Source organism: Erithacus rubecula (genome assembly GCF_903797595.1).
Source record: "Erithacus rubecula genome assembly, chromosome: 20".
Lineage (NCBI taxonomy): Eukaryota > Metazoa > Chordata > Aves > Passeriformes > Muscicapidae > Erithacus > Erithacus rubecula.
In genome coordinates, this window is record NC_136672.1 from 9,426,505 (window position 1) to 9,445,843 (window position 19,339).

General features: G+C 54.1%; 2 protein-coding genes across 6 annotated transcripts in view; one reads left to right on the plus strand and one right to left on the minus strand.

Moving 5' to 3' along the window:
• The window catches only part of ARSG (arylsulfatase G), a 39,274-nt gene that overhangs the window by 3,878 nt on the left and 16,057 nt on the right, over positions 1-19,339 (plus strand). The window contains exons 1-6 of one of the 4 annotated variants that reach the window (XM_079323487.1): positions 13,528-13,548; positions 16,673-17,355; positions 17,652-17,839; positions 18,614-18,661; positions 18,739-18,844; positions 19,075-19,215. In XM_079323487.1, the coding sequence (XP_079179613.1) occupies positions 17,153-17,355; positions 17,652-17,839; positions 18,614-18,661; positions 18,739-18,844; positions 19,075-19,215 (686 nt within the window). In that variant the 5' untranslated portion in view covers positions 13,528-13,548; positions 16,673-17,152. Of the gene's footprint in view, positions 1-13,527; positions 13,549-13,941; positions 14,258-16,672; positions 17,356-17,651; positions 17,840-18,613; positions 18,662-18,738; positions 18,845-19,074; positions 19,216-19,339 lie in introns of those variants that run through there. The other 3 variants (XM_079323485.1, XM_079323488.1, XM_079323486.1) reach the window with 3 other exon arrangements.
• On the minus strand, positions 2,422-10,127 carry SLC16A6 (solute carrier family 16 member 6). 2 transcript variants are annotated; one of them, XM_079323489.1, is made up of 6 exons: positions 9,884-10,127; positions 7,294-7,535; positions 6,560-6,703; positions 5,767-5,895; positions 4,120-4,941; positions 2,422-3,554 (listed from the first exon to the last, which is right to left on the minus strand). In XM_079323489.1, the coding sequence occupies exons 2-6, from the start codon at positions 7,526-7,528 to the stop codon at positions 3,304-3,306; spliced, it is 1,581 nt and encodes a 526-aa protein (XP_079179615.1). In that variant the 5' UTR covers positions 7,529-7,535; positions 9,884-10,127; the 3' UTR covers positions 2,422-3,303. The 2 variants fall into 2 exon arrangements, with proteins under 2 accessions (XP_079179615.1, XP_079179616.1); XM_079323490.1 differs by lacking the exons at positions 7,294-7,535; positions 9,884-10,127 and having other exon boundaries at positions 5,767-6,023; positions 6,560-6,697.

The window sequence follows — 19,339 nt, forward strand, 5'->3', positions numbered from 1 at the left end:
TTTAAATCAGGTGAGAAAAACGACTCTGAAAATCTCTCTGTGCAGGGAGAGATATCTGATAGTGCTGCAGTTAAATGTGCTTTTATTTACGTGAACTGTGTGCAGGCTTTGTCATACCATTTATTTCTGGGGGGTTGTTTTTGAGGAAACTGTTGCAAATAATGTTTGTTCACTGCTGTAAACCAGCCAGAGTGGAATTTGGAGGCAGATTATCTTCGCTGGACTTTGGTGCTGGCGTTTGAGCCCGCTCTGCTCGCATGCAGGGCTCACCTCTGCTCCAGGACTTTTGCAACCAGAATGGAAACAGCTTGTACTTAATACACACATCAGTGTCCTGATGATTCCCTCGGCAAGCAGAGCATTTGCAAACCTAATGCCTGCAGTGGTATTTGGGACGTGGCAGCACTGCTCCTGAGCAGGGAAGGGCACATCAAAAAATTAGGTTTGAGGGAGAAAAAATATTGCTCTTTAGCACGACTAATCTGCTGTTTAGCAGCTTTTGGTTTTGTTGGGTTTATTTTTTTTTTTTAAAGTGGATTTTTCTGACACACGGGTTGGTCAGCCTGGCACAGAGAAAGTATTCAGCAATTCAGTGCTGATAAAATAATTACATGATTGCTTCAGGAAGGCACGAGGGGAAGGCTCTGAGTGCCACAGCACTCAGGACAAGAAAAGGCTCCCTCTAATCAGGGCTCAGGGTTTCCAGCAGCACCCTTGAGCTCAGCACTAATCCACAGCTTGCAGGCAGCTCCTCTAAAGAGCTGGGATTGCCCAACGTGCAGGGAAAGCCACTTGAGGCTGGAGAAATGGCATGTGACAGCTTCCCACAGGATGCAGGAGAGGGAGAGGAGTTTCTTCGCTGTGTTTATTATTTAAAAAAAGAGAAGAAAATGGTTGGAGGGGGTGAAAAAAAGAGAGGAGAAAAAAAAACAAAAAAAAAAAAAAAAAAAAAGAAAAGGTTTATTGCAAATCTCAGTGTTTTAAGAGTATTTCCAGAGTCCACTCAATAAGGTTACAAACAAATCAGTAAATCCTGCTCGTGCTGTGCCCTCACACACACACACTCACCACTCGCTCCCCTGCTCGTCCGCAGACAGGAACAGACACGGACTGTGAGGTCAGTGACAAAGAGTGTTTGATCTGGATTGGAAACTCAAACAAAAAAACCCAAAGTGAATACAGCAGAACCTCTGGAATCTGCAGAACAGGGAGCTTCCACACACACGCAAAACCTGGAGGCCTTTTTCCACTTCCAAGCAGTTGTAATAGCAAAGTGCTGTAGTGAGGTCTCGTATCACACAAAGACTTCAACAACCTTACAAGGATAGGCTACAGAACATTTACCAAAAAACGCTTGAAGTATCATAAATTAACAAATAAATTAAAAGTACATCGTAATGCAAGGTGGTTATTTGTTGGCTGATCACTGATTCACACGACTCTAGTTCTCTGTAAGGGATCTTCCAGTCCTGGTGCAACGCAGCGAGGTTCTGCTGTGCTAAAGTGCTGAGGCAGAGGAAGGACACGAGACCACAGGTCCCGGGCACTGAGGATGAATTGCTCCAGCCACTTGGTTGCAAGAGTGCCTGTTTCTTTTTTTTTTTTTTTTTTTTTTCATCATCTTCTTCTTTTTTTTTTAATTTTTTTTTTTTTGGACATCTAAGACAGAAAAAAAAAACAAATCAAGCACCTTCCCCAAAAAAAAAGAGGTTGTTCTTTTTCTTTTTTTCTTTTGCAGATTGTCCCACATTTCTATGGCTGGTAAAACACAGACAGGTCAGCGTAGCAGTTAATGGATGATGCCACTTCCACTTAAATACACAGAAATGGTGGTTTGGGGTTTATTGCTCCCCCAAACCAGAACAGACTTGTTTGATTTGTCCCCCTGAGTTGCCTAGAGGCGAGAAGATGCATATAGGTGGGGTAAGCAAGCTCGTGCCACTGCAAGCAGGAATCTCTCCTGTTAAGACTGAATGAACAGCTCAAACGTTGTCTTGTATCCTTCCCTCCATGCACAGGCTCCACTTCTCACTGAAGTCAGCAGCACAAAATAAAAAAGCCCCTTGCTGACTTGAGGGGAGAGCTGGGGAGGGGGTGCAGCTCAGCCCCAGCACCCTGTGCTGGCAGGGCTGGGGAGCAGAATGAGAGGGGATGGTCCTGGGGGGGCCACAGGCAGCTGGGGCTGCAGCAGAGATTTCCTCGTGCCCCTGTGAGCCAAGGTTTGGGGCTCAGCAGAGATTTCCTTGTGCTCCTGTGAGCCAAGATTTGGGGTGCATTAAGACATCCTGGGCCGAATCCTCCCTGCGGGGTGGGCTGGGTCTGGCAGCTGTGCCAGGTCTGTGGGTGCCAGCTGAGCCTTTTTCCATGGAAAGAGATGCTGGATCTGGAGTAATTTGTTTTTTTTGTTTGTTTTTAAATAACTGGGTTACTTAAGACTTACCTATTAAAAACAGCTACACTTTATGCTGTAAGAGTAATTTTCCCAACAATTTCACAAGCAATACAAGATAGGCATTGAAGAGATGGATGTAAAGACAGCTTTCCATTATGCAGAAGATCATTTTTCCTCTCCAGTTATTTAAGCTAACCTCCTTTAACAATCTCAGAATAAATTAATAAATACTAGTTAAATTAGAAACAGTACATCAGGTCTGACTATTGACAGAAAACAGTTCTAAGGATCCCAGTCAGGAGAAGAAAAATGATCTTATGAAATTATGTGCAGTAAGAACTGGCCATAAAGACACACGGAGCCTTTGATTTCCCAGCATTTGTGACATTCAAGTTAAGATCATTAGCAATGGTTTCTAATTGTCAGCTACCTAGCCTAGCCTCCTCCTCCTCCAGGCTAAAAGGTGAGTCTGTGTCCCTCCAGAAGATTCACTTGGCTACTGGTGGTGTATGAAATGCTCCAGTTCGTATCATTGGGTCTGTGTGGAATTGGTGGTAGAGGATGGGTGACAGTCAGAGGCTGAGCTGCTTCTGCTGTTGCTGTTGTCAGTATTTATGGGATCAGTTGGAACTTTACCTATGCTTGTTATCAGGAAAGCAAGTGTGCATCACATCTTCATGCTAGACAGAAGTTGTTCTTATGTGACTATCCGTATTTTCTATGGAGCTTTCCATTGTTGGTTAAAAATGTTCTCTCTAATATTTAAAAAAAAAAAAAAATTGTTGGTAGCAACTGTTCACATTTAAAATTTCACATTCCCTTTAGAATGGAGTTTTAAAACGTGGAGCAGAGCTGACATTTCCCCCAGCCTTACACTGAGTACATTAGATGGAGAAGGAACAGGGTTTTTTTTATACCACGCTGTCGGAGCCTTTTCCTGAATTTTCTGCTTTCCCAATATCCATGTCTATAAAGTCCTCTGGCAGTTCTGGTGGTGGCCCTGCCGTGCTCTCCTCCACCTGCTGCTGCTGCTGCTGCTGCTGGTGGCACAGCCCAGTCTTGCATGGCCTCACCAGGGCCAGAAACACAGCCCCCAGCACCATGCCAGCAGCACAGGAGTAGAAGGCTGAGCTGTAGTTCTTTGTCGTATCCACTAAGACACCTAGAAAAAAACATTTACAGCAGTTAGCCACAGCCCACTCCCCCCTCTGCCCTGCCTTCCTGTAGGGTTTTAATCTGCATTTTATCTGCAGATAAAACTCAGTGACAATGGGGATGCCACATTAGGAAATAAACCCATTGTGTTTTGGGGTACACAGGGTTATCTTCTGACAAGTCAGAAGCCCCTGAGCACTGCAGGGATGCTGAGCCCACGATGCAGCAGGCATCTGTTTGTTGTGCCAGACTTCACCTTCCTGCAGTGCGTGGCACAGGCACAGAGGGATTGGCCTCTGCTTGTGCCTGAAGTGCTGCCAGGTTTGGGTTTCTAACAGGAGCAGGGCAGCACTGCAGTGTTTCCCTTCCCTCTGAGGTTCCTCAGTGCCTCATCCGTGGGACTCTGCAGAGCTGCATTGCAGTCTTCTGGCTCTGGGAGACTCCCAGTAGTGTTTGCAGGGATTTTAGGGGAGTGCTGCAAACAGTGCTGCCACAATTCCTTCTAGGCAGAGAGCAGCACCAACAGCTGCCAAACATCTCCACAACAAAACCAAGACCCAAGTTTGTGTTACCTGCAAGGGGTGGTCCAGCCAACCCAGCTAAGCTCTGGATGAAGACATAGACTCCAGCTGCAGAGGACATCCTCTCAATGCCAACCACATCATCTTCAGCCAGGAGGGGAATGTGTGTGCCCGCCACGGTGCCCAGCATGAACCCAAAATAAACGCTACATATCATCAAGCCCCAGAATCCAGAGGCAAAAGGGAAGGCAACCAACGCCAGGGCCAGCAGGACGACGCAGATGAGCTCGATGTAGATCTTACGGATTGGCTTCTTGTTGAGCAGCCAGCCTGCAAAAATCCTGCCAAAGACCTCGGCGATGGCCATGGCCGACAGGATGTAGGCAGAGTGGTCTTTGCTGATGCCCAGGCTGCGGCTCAGGGGGATGATGTAGAGGGAGGGAGCAAAGAAGCCCAGGGTTGCAAACAGGCCAAAGAATGCATAACAGATAAAGCTATAGTCTCTCATCACAGAGAAGTCCAGTAGTTTGGTTTTTGGTTCTGGAGGGGTGCTGTTATTTTCAACAGGATTCTGTCCGTGCTGCTTTGGTTCTTCACTTTTCGGCTCTGCTTTGGTTTTTCCAGGCACATTGCTGGGTGAGGTAGTTATATCGACTCCTGAGTCTATGGACTCTATTGAGGTGCATGTTTGCTCGTTTTCAAGCATGTACTTTGTCTCTGTGGTCTCCTCTGGAGGCTGTGCTTTCGCTTCTTGCTGCTCTCTGATGACGATGGGGCGCAGCAGCGATCCGCAGGCGCTGATGCCGAGCTGCAGCACCCCCACAGAAAGCATGCTGTACCTCCAGCCAATCTGCTCCTTCAGGGCCGTGATTGCTGAGGGGAGAGGCAAAGGGTGACTAGGAAAGCCTGTAGTTACACCAAGGAATTGAATTTACAGCCAGGGAAGGGACTGGAGGTTTGCCACTGGAGGGTTCTAGCAGCTCTCAGAAAGGCTGAGCAGGGGTCCCTTCTACCAAGGGTCTGGCACCCACCTCCCTCCCCTCTGCTGCAGCAGACAGAAGCTAAAAGCTGTGTTTACCACCTGGCTAGCACCCTCTAGGCAGCCTCTTTTGAAGTCTCAGCAAGTTTGGGGACAAAAGGGGGTGCTGTTCTTAGTGAAGGAGAACAAACTCAATGCTTGAGTTTCCTTTCTCAGCTGCCCCCACCCTGAAACCAGCTAGCAGAGGAAGTCTCTTAGTTCTGCTCAAAGGTGCACGTCACTGCTTAATTCCCAACCTTCATTTGCATCCAAAGCAGCTTTGCAGTGGGTGTTAGCCCAGAGCACAGCACACCACACAAACCTCCAAGGGCAGGCAGTGACAGGGCCTGGGGACAGGTCCCCAAAAGGATGAAGCCCTTTGGCAGCCCGTGCTGAGCACAAGCCCAGTAACCTTTAGGAGCAGCTCTGTGCACTGTGTGTGTTTTAAATAGCTGGAGTTTCTCAGGCTTATTTTTAGCCTGCCAGATCTATATAGGGAGCCCGGCGTGCTGCGTATCAGCCAGGCACGTCCTGCGCTGGCACAGGGCACGGGGCAGCTCGGGCAGTGTCACCCCCGTCCCCAGAACTGCTTGGGTGCCACTTGTGGGCACCAGCCTGGCCTCTGGCTGTTTGCCTGGGGAAAGGATGGCAGCAGCTTTGTGCCTTTGTGAGCACTGTACCTGGTGCGAAGGAGAAGACAGCGAAACATTCCCCTGTCGATGCCACCGCTGTGACCAGCGAGCGCCTTTTGTCAAAATACTGTGATAAAATGGTGACAGTCGGGAGGAAGGAGAGGCAGTATCCCAGGCCTGTGAATAAATGCCAAAAATTGCCATAACAACAAGTAAAGGAGGGGGAAACACCGATGCAAGAACACGTTAAGTCGGCTTTCCCGGCGGTCATTACAGAATCATTTCGGCCAACTCAGCAAGTCACCCTGGAAAAAAATCATTGGGGAAACCAGAATGTTATTGTTTTGTAAATTGGAGGGGGGAAAGAAAAAAAAAAAAAAAGGAAAGTAAAAACCCAAACCAAGAGACCCAGCCTCCCAAAACTACTAGATAATGCTTTCTGCTCCCAAACAGCCAGTGGGGTCCACTTTGAGGACCTCATGTGCTTAAAAGATTTGAGCCTGTAGCAACTCTTCCCCTAAGCAAGGCAAGCTCCTGGCCATAGAGATGTACAGGACACCCAGGCCAGGCTGCAGAGGGGGAAAAGTAGCAGGAGAAGAAACGGGAGCCAGAGGGAGTGTCAGAGGATTTGACCCTGGGCGCAGCTTTGGTCTCCCCAGCGATCCCAGTCCATCAGAAGGGCCGAGTCCAGGGGGGTGCCCGGGCTGGGACAGGGCAGAAAGCCAAGCCTGGCTGCAGGATCAGCTCAGGAGGGGCAGCAGCACCGAGCACACCCCGCCTGGGGGGAGCCAAGCCCCTGGCACAGCATGTGGCAGGCAGGGAGCACAGGAGGGGCGCTCACCCGAGACGACGCCGATGGTGACGTACATGTCCCCCACGCTGCGGGCGAAGGACGCGATGACCATGCCAGCGCTGACCAGCAACCCCCCGGCCATCACCACCAGGCGGTGGCCAAAGCGGTTGCTGAGGACTGTCGACAGAGGAGCTGCAGAGAGAGAGAGAGCCATGGTCAGCACCCACCTCAGCAGCTTCAGAGCCACCATCTCTGGGTCCCCGTGAGGTGTCACCTCCCTGCACAGCACAGCGTCACCCTGGAGCCACCCTCGCAGCACCGCACAGCTCACAGCGTTTAGGACATGCCAAAAAATCACCAGAACCGACTGTAAGACTGTGGAAGGCTGGGACAAATCTCCAGCCACATGCTCAGACACCACTGGATTTCAACAAGGCTCAAGTTGTTTCTAATCCTTTTCACTGCAGAGTTTGGTTTGAAAGCTGGTTTTGGTTTGAAAACTCTGGTTTTTTCGTTTGAAAGCTCTGGTTTTTGCCCCTTGCTGGTGAGACCATTAACAACTGGGTCAGGCTCAGTGATACGGACCATGTCCCTGCACCACCCACAGCCAGGCTGAGACACATTTCTTGGCATTTGAGGAGCAGCCTCTGAGCTTTATGGCTGTGATTTAATTTATAATGGAGCCATTAAGAGGCACGAAAGTCACAGATGCCAGGTCCTTGCGTGCTGAGTCAGCAGTAGCACTGCCCCTTGCACCTGCACCGAGCTCCCGCTCCTCTCACCTGTGAAGGTCTGTACAAACACACATATGGATATTATCCAGGATATCCTGCTGTTGGTTTCATCAAAGCTTTCCATCAGGTCGTTAAAGAAGACTCCAAATGATTTTATGATGCCGTATGTCAGGGCTTCCACAACAAAGAACGCAAAAGCGACTGTCCAGCCCCATCCTCCGTCAGGCACTTTAGTATAAACGTTTGCAGAGGTGCACGGCATCTTTACAGCTTTGACCGTCATTTTGGATCTGGGAAAAGAGAGGAGAGGGAGCAAAGAGTTATTTTAAGCGGAATTTTGCTGGAAGAGGCACCTCTGAGCACCGTGAGCCGGAGCCTGTGCTGCTGTGAGGGATTAATGCGAGAGTCGGGCTGATGTTGGTGCCTCTGTCCCTCCTTCCTGAGCCCAGCACAGAAACTCTGGGCTCACAGTGGGGGCAGTGCTGCCAGCAGCCGAGCCCGGAGCTGGGAGCTGTCATCTGTCTGTCGGTGCCCGGGGGCGGATGGATGCAGCTCGGGAAGGATCCGCCGCGGGTTGGAGCCGCAGGAACCGCGGGGCACCGTCCCTCCCTGTCCCCTCCCTCCTGGCTGTCCCCAAAACGGCAGCTCAGGGCTGCCCACACCTCAGCACGGGGGCTGGGGACACCCCCTGCTGCCCTTGGCTCTGCTGCCAGCCCCCAGGGCAGGGGGGCTGGATGGGATCACCCCATCCTCAGCCCTGCCCCGTGTCCCTGGGGCTCTGGGGGTGGCTTTGGTCCCACACGGAGCTCCCCAGCACTGCCATGACCGCACAGAGGGGACAGTGCAGGTGTCACAGTCACGGGGAGGACACTGCTGGGGTCACCACCACACCTGCACAGCGGGGACAATGTCAGGGTAGCAGTGCTGGGCTAACTGCCACACCTGCAGGGGAGTCTGCTGTGCCAGGGCCACTGTCACACCTGTGGTGGGGGACAATGTCACTGTCACACCTGCGTGGGGGGAGCACTGAGCCGAGGCCACTGCACCAGCACAGCTGTGCAAGGGGACAGTGACAGGATCAGCTGTGCTGGGGGATCTGTGCTGGGGTCACTGCCACACCTGCATGAGGGGACAGTGCTGGGGTCACTGCCACACCTGTGCAAGGGGACAGTGCCGGGGTCACTGCCACACCTGCAGAGGGAGACAGTGCTGGGGTCACTGCCACACCTGCATGAGGGGGACAGTGCCGGGGTCACTGCCACACCTGTGCAGGGGGGTACAGTGCCAGGGTCACTGCCACACCTGCATTGGGACAGTGCTGAGATCACTGCCACACCTGTATGAGGGGCACAGTGCCGGAGTCACCGCCACACCTGCATTGGGACAGTGCTGGGGTCACTGCCACACCTGTATGAGGGGCACAGTGCTGGGGTCACCGTCACACCTGCATTGGGACAGTGCTGGGGTCACTGCCACACCTGCGGGGGGGTGGGGAACAGAGCTGGGGTCACTGCCACACCTGTGCAGGGGGACAGTGCTGGGGTCACTGCCACACCTGTGCATGGGGGCACAGTGCTGGGGTCACCGCCACAGCCCGGGGAGGTGGGTGGCAGTGCCAGAGTCACCGCGGCAGGACACAGCGCGGGGTCAGCCCCGGGTGGCTCTGGTCCCCGGGCTGTCACCGAGCCCTGCAGCCGCCCCTTGTCCCGCCCGGACCTGCGGCTCCCCCCGCCCCGCCGCGTCCCCGGCAGCCACCACCAAGGCATTTCCCTCCTCCATTTTAGACTCGGCTCCTCGGCAGCACCGCGCTCCCGGTGCCGGAGCCCGGCCGAGCCCGACCCGCGGAACTTCGCCCGGCGGAGCAGGCGAGTGCGCGCCGGCGGCCCCGAGCCCCGCCGGGCTGCCAACCCATCCCAGGGCCCCCCAACCGGGCAGGGGGGGTCCCCCAGACCCCGCAGCCCCTCCTGCGGTGCCGCATGGCGAGTGCGCGGCTCCCGGGGGATCCTCTCCGGCAGGGATGGAGCGAGGCGTGGGCTCCTGCATCCCTGCGGCGCCGCGGCCGGGCAGGGCGAGGGGCACGGCGGGACCCCCGAAGTTTGTGGGAAGTGCTTGGAGACCCCCCCACCCCCCCGAGAATTCACGGGCTGCCATGAATTCCTGTGTCACTGCACGGGGAATAGCGGGGGAAAGCAGATCAGGAGGAAGCACGCTTAAGGAACAGTAAAAAAAAAATTAATAAGGAAAGGAAAAACAACCCAGCGAAACGGCAAACCTGGGCGTGTGTTTTGTATATTTAAAGGTTAAAAGGAATTATGATGGTGGGGGGAAAAATGGAAAATGAAGGAGCCGGAGCGCAGGGGCCCGGCGTGGCCCCCCCTTCCCTGCATCACTTTCCCAACATTTCAGCCCTGATTCCTGCATCGCCGGGGCCGCGGGCTAAAAATACAGGGATGCAGGCGAGGGGAGGTGGGGAAGGAAAACGCTGGAAAAATGAAAAAATACTGTTAAAAAGCGCCGCAAAAGAGTGAGGAAAAATATATTAAAAAAAAAAAAAAAAAAAAAAAAAAAAGAAAAAGGGGAAACAAAGCCCTCCCCCACCCCGCTCCCCCGGAATCCCCGGTGCGGGAGCCCCACTCACCGGTGCTGCGGCGGGGTCAGGGGCTGCCCATGGCCCGGGAGGGCGAGCGGGCGACCCTCGGCGAGGAGGCGGCCCCGCTGCCCGCCGGCCCCCGGCCGCTGCTGCTCCCGCTGCCCGCGGCGGCGGCTGCTGCCGCTCGGTGCTCGCTCGCAGCCCTTTTATACCGGCTGCAGCCGGTCTCCGCCGGCGGCTCCGCAGCGCCCATGTGCGCGGCGCCGGGCCCGGCTCGCCCAGCGGCGGCACCGCGTGTGCGGGAGGGGCGGTGCAGCCGCCGCGCCGGGGCGGCCCCCGGGGGTCCCGCAGAGCCCCCCCGAGCCGCACCTGCCCCGCTCCGGGCGCTGCGGCAGGTGCCGAGCATCCCCCGGCCGGGCGGGGACCGGAGCATCCCCGGGATGCGGGCGCGGAGCATCCCCGGCTGGGATGCGGGTGGGATGCGGGTGGGATGCGGGTGGGATACAGGCAACCCCCCCCCCCCGTACTGGCACAGTTTGTCCCCTCCGAGCTTTGGGTGCGGCGCATGATGCGGTGTTAGGGGAAATAATGTGCCTTACCTGTATTTTTCAGGACAAAACATCTCCTTTAGTTGCATTTCTAGGGGAAGAGCGGCTCTTGGCTGTATTTTTAGGGGAAGCCACCTCCTTTACTTGTATCTTTAGGGAATTTTGTTGCAAATTTAGGGGAAATAATGCCCCTTGTATTTTTCAGAATAAACCTTCTCCTTTAGTTGCATTTCTAGGGGAAATGACACCCCTTGTATTTTTCAGGACAAAACATCTCCTTCAGTTGCATTTCTAGGGAAAAGCGTGGCTCTTGGTTGTATTTTTAGGGGAAACCATCTCCTTTAGTTGTATCTTTAGGGAAAACCATCTCCTTTTGTTGCCATTTTAGGGGAAAGCACCTCCTTTGGTTGCAGTTTTAGGACAAGCATTTTCCTTGCTTGAATTTTTAGGGGGAGCCATCTCTCTTGATTGTATTTGTAGGGGAAAACAAGTTTCTTGTTCTTCTTCTTTTTTTTTTGTTTCCTTTTTTTTTTATTATTTTAAGGGAAAAACCTATCCCTTTGTTGTATTTTTATGGAAAACATCTCCTTTAGTTGCATTCCTAGTGAAAAACATCTCCCTCAGTTAGATTTTTAGGGGGAACTGTCTCTGTCAGTTGCATTTTTGGGGGGAACATCTCCCTTGGCTGTATTTTTTGGGGAAATTGTCTCCTTTAGCAGGATTTTTAGAGAAAAACGTACCCTTTTGTTGCATTTTTAGGGAAAAACATCTCACTTAGCTGCATTTTTTTAGGGAAAACCATATCCCTTGGTTGAATTCTAAGGGGAAAACATTTCCATTGGTTGCATTTCTAGGGGAGACCAACTCCCTTAGTTGCATTTTTAAGGGAAAACATGTCCTTTATGGAGGAAGCTTAAAAAATAGGGATTTGTGAGTCAAGCAAAGCAGGAGAGACCGACTCACCATCTACAGAAATGGGGAGGGAGGGAGCAGAGGTTCAGTCATCCTAAAATCACAGAGCATCCTGAGCTGGAAGGGAGCATTGAGTCCAACTTTTGGCACTGCACAGACACCCCAAAAACCCCACACTGTCCTTGGGACTCTCCTGGAGCTCTGGCAGCCTCAGCTCACTGCTGATCACACTGATCCTGCTCCTGTTCTCAGTGTGCTGGGCACAGATGGATGCTGCCAGGAGGAGCTGGAATCTTGCATCATTCTCTGTGACTTGTGGGCCAGTGACTTCTGGCTGCAGGGAACAGCAGAGGGGTCAGAGTGGGTGGGTGGCCACACCTCACTGTCCTCCTGGGATCTGCCCCCTGTGCTGGCCCAGGACCCCACAGTGTGCTGGGTTAATGTGGAACCTGCTGCTCCTGGTTCATACCCCTGGGAAAAGCAGCCAGGTTAAAATGTTCCTGCACTGCTGGTTTTGGTTTGGCCAGAGTCCCTTCTGCTGCTTTTCCCTATTTTTGCTCCAATGGGATGCTGGTGGGGCAGCACAGCCAAGGGCAGCAGATAGTTGGGGCAAAATTCTCTAGATTCCCCAAAATGAGGCAAATTGTTGCTTTTGCTCAGGAATTTTGGGAAAGCTGCTGCTGGTTTCTCTTGGCAATGCTGCCCCAACAGCCACTGCTTCCAACAAGTGCTGGTGCTCTCAGGGAGGTTTCAGAAGCTTCTCTCCTCACAGTCCCCTCCTGAATAAGCTGAAATCATCAGAAATCCATCAGAAATCCTTTAGAAATCTGAGTACTCAGCCATGGAGTGTGCCCTGTGTGTCCTTGAGAGCCTCCTATGTCCCTGTCCCCCAGGAAAACCCCTTCCTCTGAGGGCACCTTTGAGGTGGGTGTCCTCTACCCCTGCCCTGCCTTTCAGGGCTGCAGATAAAGGGTGACCCCTCTGGCCTTGCAGAGCCAAAATCCCGTTGTACCAGCTTTTCCTTGGGAGTGGGTCACCCTCCCCGTGCTGAAATTCCTCCTGGTAGTGACACTGCAAGTGATTGTGGGACAACAAAAGAGGTTTGTGCCTCCAGGGCAGAAATAAGAATGCAAATATCTTCGGCATGAAAAACCCAAAGCCATTTGCTCCTTGGTATTTCTTGTCAGGACTTTGCATCTGTCTCTGCCTCACCTTGCCATTTTCCAAGAGCAATAAGGTTTTGGGGAGCCATGGGGGCTGCAGGGGCCCTGTGGGGGGACAGGGATGGTGGCTGCAGTCTCTCCAACCCAGAGCTTCCCACCCTGCTGTAAAACCCTTTTTCCCCATATTGTTTGCCCACTTTGGGGTGATTTCTCTGCTGTTTGGCTTGGCTGTGCCCTGTGGGATCCTTTCCCCAGCACATCCCTTGCACCAGGACGTGCCTGTTCACCATCCCAGGAGCTCCAGCAGCACAGCTGGTGTTTGAGGGCTCTGGAATCCACAGGGGAGCAGAGCAAGAGTCCTGTGTGTGGGCATAAATCAGGCAGGAGCTGGCAAACAGGGAGAGCTGGGCAGAGCAGGGGAGCTGGATGGCTCAGGGATTTCCAGTTCATTTATTCTGCTGGGGTTTGCCCAGCCCTGCATGGGAAATGTTTTCTCTGAAAGAACCAGCAGTGAGATGGGTGAAAAACATTCTCCTGTCCCAGGAGCTGGCAGCAATCCTGGTAAATCTGCAGAAGTATGTTTTTGTCGGGGCTGCTTATTCTGTGAGGAGAACTAGTATAAACTATTCCAGTAGAAAACCTTTTTCCTGGAATGAAGTCCTGACTGTGTTCAGAGCATTGTCAGGATGGTTGTGCTGGGAATGGAGCTTTGCTGGTAAACATGTCAGCACTGGGGGTCCCAAAGGGGCACACACAGAGCTCCTGCCCCTCTGCCCCATGGCCAGACCCCTCACCAGCTACCTGCTGCCCTTCTCTGCTCAAATCAAAATCTCTGTCATCTTAAATTACAAACAAAACACAGATTTATTTTCCTGCCCCTGAAAGCCTGTCTGCTGCCACCCATCCCCTCCAGGCTGTGTCTGGGCATTCCCCAGTGGGGTCAGCACCCAGAGCCTCCCCATGGGGATGTGTCCCCATCCCGTGTCACTCAGCACTGTGGGGCCAGCACAGCCTGAGCCATCACTTCTGCTTGCCTGCCTCAGTTTCCCTGCCCCCAGCTGGCACAAGGAGTGATCCTGGATAACAGCAGGTACCCACTCCAGTTTGAATTTCTCACCCCTTGCTGTGTCCTTTTCTCCCTGCTCCTCCTGGCTGGGAGGGGGATCCTGCTGGGACTTTCAGCAGAGCCCCTGGGTGGGTTTGGGCTGGAGATCAGAGCTGGGACACCCCGGGGGGGTTGTGAGCCCCAGGAGCTGGCTCAGCACTGCTGGGTGTGCTTCAAAGGACAGCAGGTTTTTCTGGGCTCCAGCCACTGCTTTACTCTCCAGGCAGGCATGAAAATGCAAAAGAATGTGAAAAATGTGAAAATGATCATGCTGGCCCCAAGATTTGTAAACTTTCTGGTTAATGTGTAATAAATACATGACAGATAGTGCCAGTGCTGTGAGGGTGACCCCTCTGTGGTGGCACTGCCAGCAGTGACATCTCCCCTGCTCCCCACCGGGGCCAGCTGGGGGTGTCCTGCTTGGAGAGGCTCTGGGGCTTTTCTAAACTGGTTTATCTGGTTTGGACGTCTCCAGCTTCCTGTGAACTGCCTTGCCTGGCTTGCAAAAGGCAGGTTATGTGTTTGTTCAGTCCTCTCCTGGTCCAAGGTGCGTGCTGCTTGGCCCAGGTGTGTATCCAGCTGAGGAGCACTCTGCCAACACCAGTTATCCAGAGCCCTGGGTGCTGGGAGTGATTCCTCCCAGGTAGCTCATCCAGCTGTAGCCACCTGTGCAGCATTTCCTGCTTGGCACAAGGTGAGGTGCAGTGTTCCTGCCATAGGCAGCCTGGGGAACCTCCCCTGAGTCATCTTCATTTTTGCAGAAATAGCTGAAAGTTGCTGGGTTGGCTCTGGGTGGGTCTGGCTGCAGTAAAGCTGGAGGGGAGCAGAGGTGCAGTGGGGAGCAGGGACTGGGATTTATCCTCCCACCTCCTCCAGGGGGATGTGCACAGCACAACCCAGGAATTTGGGCTGAAAAGGGTCAGAGAGGGCTCAGAGTTGATGCCAAGGGATGGCTCACACTCATGGATGTGGTCTGGATGTGAATGTTCCACGGGTCATGTTCCACCTCACCTTCAAACGTCCTCTGAACATCCAGGATCAGGAATTTGTCTGATGTTAATGCATGAATTTCAACCTCAGATGGCTTTCCCTGTAATTTAGGGGAGGAGAGAGTGTCCTTTGAAAATTGTTTGGATTGTTTTTGTTAGCTGTGTCATCCTGGCATCCCTGCCCAGAGCAGATGGGGAGGGACAGGGGTTTGTGGGTTCAGCTGCTTTGAGGTGTGCTGGCCTTTTCTGGGGGGCTGCAGGTGCAGCTGGGGGTCCCTGGGCACGCTGTGGGGTGCAGAGCCAGCCCTCAGGAGCAGCACTGGGTCTGGGATGTGCTGCTGGGAGGTGTTTGGAGAGGCTGGGATTTGGCACAGACACCAGGCTCAGCCTGGGAGGTGCCGGAGGGCAGGATTAGGTGGTGTGTCTTCCCAGAAAGGCTGAACACCAACTGCCTGAGGAGCTCTGGGAGCTTTGTTTTTGCCCAAACCCCAGGTCTAGCACAGGGTGATATCCTGCTCCATCGTGGAGATTCCCAGACAGGGGATTGGGATGGGCTGACCACTGTGAAGCTGGTGGCTCAGTTCTGTGCTGTCCTTGGCCCATCTGGGCTCAGCCCCTGAGCAGGGGGTGTTGGACCCAAGCAGAGCTGCTCCTTTCAAGTCCCCATCCATAAAGAAATCCAAGGAAATTGAAAAGGAATTTTTGTTTTGGAAGTAAAGGCGATTTAGTTGCATCACACATGTCCAGAGACCTAATGTTGATTGTTGGAGCTGGGGGGATGCAGGAGGGTGCAGAACAGGACCTGAGCTCCTGGGCTTTGTTGGGGCAGGGCTGAGCAGCCTCTCCCACAGCTGAGCCCCCTCTGCAGCTCAGCCCCACCACCCAGCACATCCCACCCCCATTGACTGGTGTACCCAGAGCCTCCAGGCTTTATAAATTAACACTCTGGGCTATGAATTATGAATGGAGCCACATCTCTGATCACTGCAATGCTCTGCTGACAGCCCAGGAGCTGCTGATCCAAGTGACAGCCCAAAGCTTTTAAAGATGTGAACAGCAAAACCTGGAAATAATTTACTTTGCAAGCTGCAAACCGCTTGGCCTACAGATGGGGCTCATCCTATTCCCTCTCCTGCCTGCTCCTGCCCTGTTCTTCTCTTTTATTTCCAGTATTACCATCTCTACTCTCCCTCTCTGTGCTAATGGGTGTTGTCCTGCTTGGCTGTGTAGACCATCCCTTGGGAGCTGCATCCCTTGTGCCACATTCCTGCCCAAGGTTGCTGGTACCTGCTGGGCACAGCTGGGTCCTGACCAGCCCCAACCCAGGCTCAGATCCCCACAGCCAGTGCAGAGCTCCTGGTGCAGGACCCAGCAGGATTTTGGCAGATCTCTGCAGCTTCAGCCCCCCTTGGCCATAACTTGGTGTTCAAGACATTTTATTCCACAGCTCCATCTGCTCCGTGGAGCCATTGGTCTTGGAGGGTTTGTCCTTGAACCTTTCCATCTCTGGAGGCCAAATCCTGCCCTGAGCAGCTGGATGTGCTTAATCCTGGGTATTCCTGGGCTTTTTTACCTGCTGGGTTTGTATGGATTCCTGCCTCCTCACCTCTGGGCAGCTCCCTCCAGCAGCCAGGCTGTGCTCCCTGCTCTGACAGAGGGAGCAGAAATAAATTTAAACAACGAGTTTCAGACACTTGTCATTTGTCACAAATGAAGGCAGGACCCTGTATGTCCCCCTCGTGGGGCTGTGCCCCCTGCAGCACTTGGGAGAAAGCCAAGGGCAAGCAGGAGGGAGCAGGGATGGCAGGAGCAGGGATGGCAGGAGCAGGGGGTGGCAGGAGCAGGGGGTGGCAGGAGCAGGGGGTGGAAGGAACAGGGGGTGGCAGGAGAAGGGGGTGGCAGGAGCACAGGAAACCACCCCAGCCTGAGCAGTGGGTGCAGGAAAGAAACCCTTGTTATTCCAAATCCTTTCCAGCCAATCCATTGTGAACCAGGCAGCAGAACAACCTCAAAGTGAAAGTGTCTGCAGAAGATGCTTTGCCCTGTGTCTGGATGTGCTTTGCCCGGGCTGGGTGCAGGAGCACTCCCCATGTCCTGACTGTTTTGTTTCCCTTGCACAGGGGATGCTGTAAGGAGGTGGAGGATGGACTGACAGAGCCCAGCAGTTTCTCCTCCACCCAAGGGGCTCAGCCTGCAGGGGAGGAGCCGTTTTTGGACACAAACATCCCTCTGGCAGCGGCGAGGGGAGAGGAGCTGCTGATCGAACCCGCTCCTGGAGGAGAAAACACCACTTTGGTTTGGTGTCTAATTAGATATTTACCAGGAAGGAAGGAAAGATATAAATAGGGTGACAGTGACTTCAAAGGGTGTTTTTTGACTTCTAAGAATAACACCTTTGCTGGCGCCGATTTCGGGAATATCTGGGTGTGAAAGACGGAGGAGGTGTGGCAGCTGGGTCGGCAGCCAAGGGAGCAAACCCAGACCCCAGCCCCCGTCCAGGAGAGAGGAAGGGACAGAGCCTGTGGAGAGCTCAGCTGCACCCACAGGGACACAGCAGGGGGAGTTTGGTGCTGCAGCAGGGGCAGGAGGAGACGGGGACCATGAGGACCCTGTCCCTGTCCTTGAGGGCAGTGCTGGTGCCCACCCTGGTGCTGGTGGCACTCTGGGCTCCCTGTGTGGTGAGCAAGCAGCCCAACTTCATTGTCATCCTGGCTGATGATGTGGGCTGGGGGGATCTGGGCGCCAACTGGGCAGAGACAAAGGAGACCCCACACTTGGATCAGTTGGCTGCAGAAGGAACAAGGTAATGTTTGTCCCCCTTCCCTGCCCTCACCCTGCATCCCTGGTTACTCTGGCCTGCAGCACAGGGGAATTCAGCCCTGTGGGACTGGAGGTGAAGGGATTTCATTGCTGTGAGTTTGGGTGCATGGGGAGGGCAGCCAGAGCCTGGTACTTTGGGGTGCAGGTCCACCCATCCCTGCTGGAACCTTCATCTCCCACTCCCCACCCTCATCCCCAGAGCAGAAGGGAGAGTTTACAGGGGAGCAGGGAGGGACAGAGCAGGGGTCCTGTGAGCTGAAGGATCCTTTGATCTTGCAGGTTCGTGGATTTCCACTCAGCTGCCTCCACATGCTCTCCGTCCCGCGCCTCGCTGCTCACGGGGCGCCTGGGGCTGCGCAACGGGGTCACCCACAACTTCGCCATCAGCTCGCTCGGGGGGCTGCCCCTCAACGAGACCACCCTGGCTGAGCTCCTGCAGGGGGCTGGCTACAGCACAGGGGCTGTAGGTAATGCCCACAGTGCCAGCTGGGGGGCAAAGATGCCCTGGCAGAGGAGGTGCTTGGGTAAAACGCTGGCGGTGAAAGGGAAATCTAAAGGATCATTCACACATTCCCCCTTGGATTTTGCAATGCCAGGCTTAAAATCTTCCTTCTCAATGGTGCTGCTGGAAGTCCAGAGTTCTCCATTTAATCTCTCATTGTTTTAGCCCACCAGGAGTGTGCTGGGTGTTCCTCAGCCAGCAGGGCCCTGCTCAGCAGCTCTGCCATCCTGCATCCCTCACTACGGATGGTGCCACCGGCTTTGGGCACCCTCCTGTCGCTGTGGGTCCCCCTCAGCCAGCACAAACCCTTTGCACCTGCAGCTCCTGCTGTTGTGCATGTTGTGCTGGCAGCAAACCCCTCTGTTTGTCCATTCCCCCTCAGTTTTTGCAGTTCTCCCTCTTGGATTGCTGTGTTCAGTGGGAACAGGCACGTGCTGGAGGTCAGGGGATGAGGCTGGCTCTTGGGGAGGGGTGAGAAGCCATCTGCTCAGAACACAAACACATGAAAGAGCCTTTTAAGGCTGGAAACAGTCGCTTTGCACAGGCATGAGATACCTTATGCATTTTGTCTGGGTTTTCTGCAAAAATAGATGGCATTCTGGAACTGCAGCCAGCACAAACAAGGAGCCTTTCTTGTAGCTTGATTAAAGCCCCCAGCACTCAGGCACCTCGTGGGTGAGGGCTGCTGGTGGCCAGGGCTGTGTCACCTCTGAAATGATGTTCTGTGGCTTCCATGCAGGCAAGTGGCACCTGGGACACCACGGCCAGCATCACCCCAACTCCCGTGGTAAGGGCTGTGCCAGGGGATGGCCTGAGGGCCCTGTGGCCACCTGGACCCTACTGACCACCTGTTTTTCCTCTCAGGCTTTGACTACTACTTTGGGATCCCCTACAGCCACGACATGGGCTGCACAGACAGCCCTGGCTACAACCTGCCTCCCTGCCCGCCCTGCCCACGGCACAGCACCAGGTACAGGCTGGGTCCCAGGGCTGGTGGGTGTTTGCAGCAGTGTCCCCTGCCCTGAGGGCTGCCCTTGGCTGTGGCCATCACCTCTTCTCACTCTCTGCACTCAGAGACACAGCACCCTGTGCCATGGGGACCTTGGCACTGCTCTTTTATTCTCCCTTCCTTGGCTTTTCTGGAAGCCAGGAGAGCAGCCAGGCTCTGTCTGGTGACCATCATGGGCTGGCTCTTCCCAGCAGGGTGGCGAGGAAGGATTGTTACACAGAGGTTGCTCTGCCTCTCTACCAGAACCTCACCATCGTGCAGCAGCCCGTGGAGCTGGGCAGCCTGGCCAGGCGCTACGCAGAGGAGGCTGCACGCTTCATCCACAGGGCCAGGTGAGGCCACCACTGCCCCCTGTCTGTCCCCTCACCGAGGAGAGCCAGGGGGACACAGCCCAGTGCCACGGGGGCATCCAGCAGCTCCAGGCAGGATGGGCTTGACTCATTTTGCCCCCCAGGA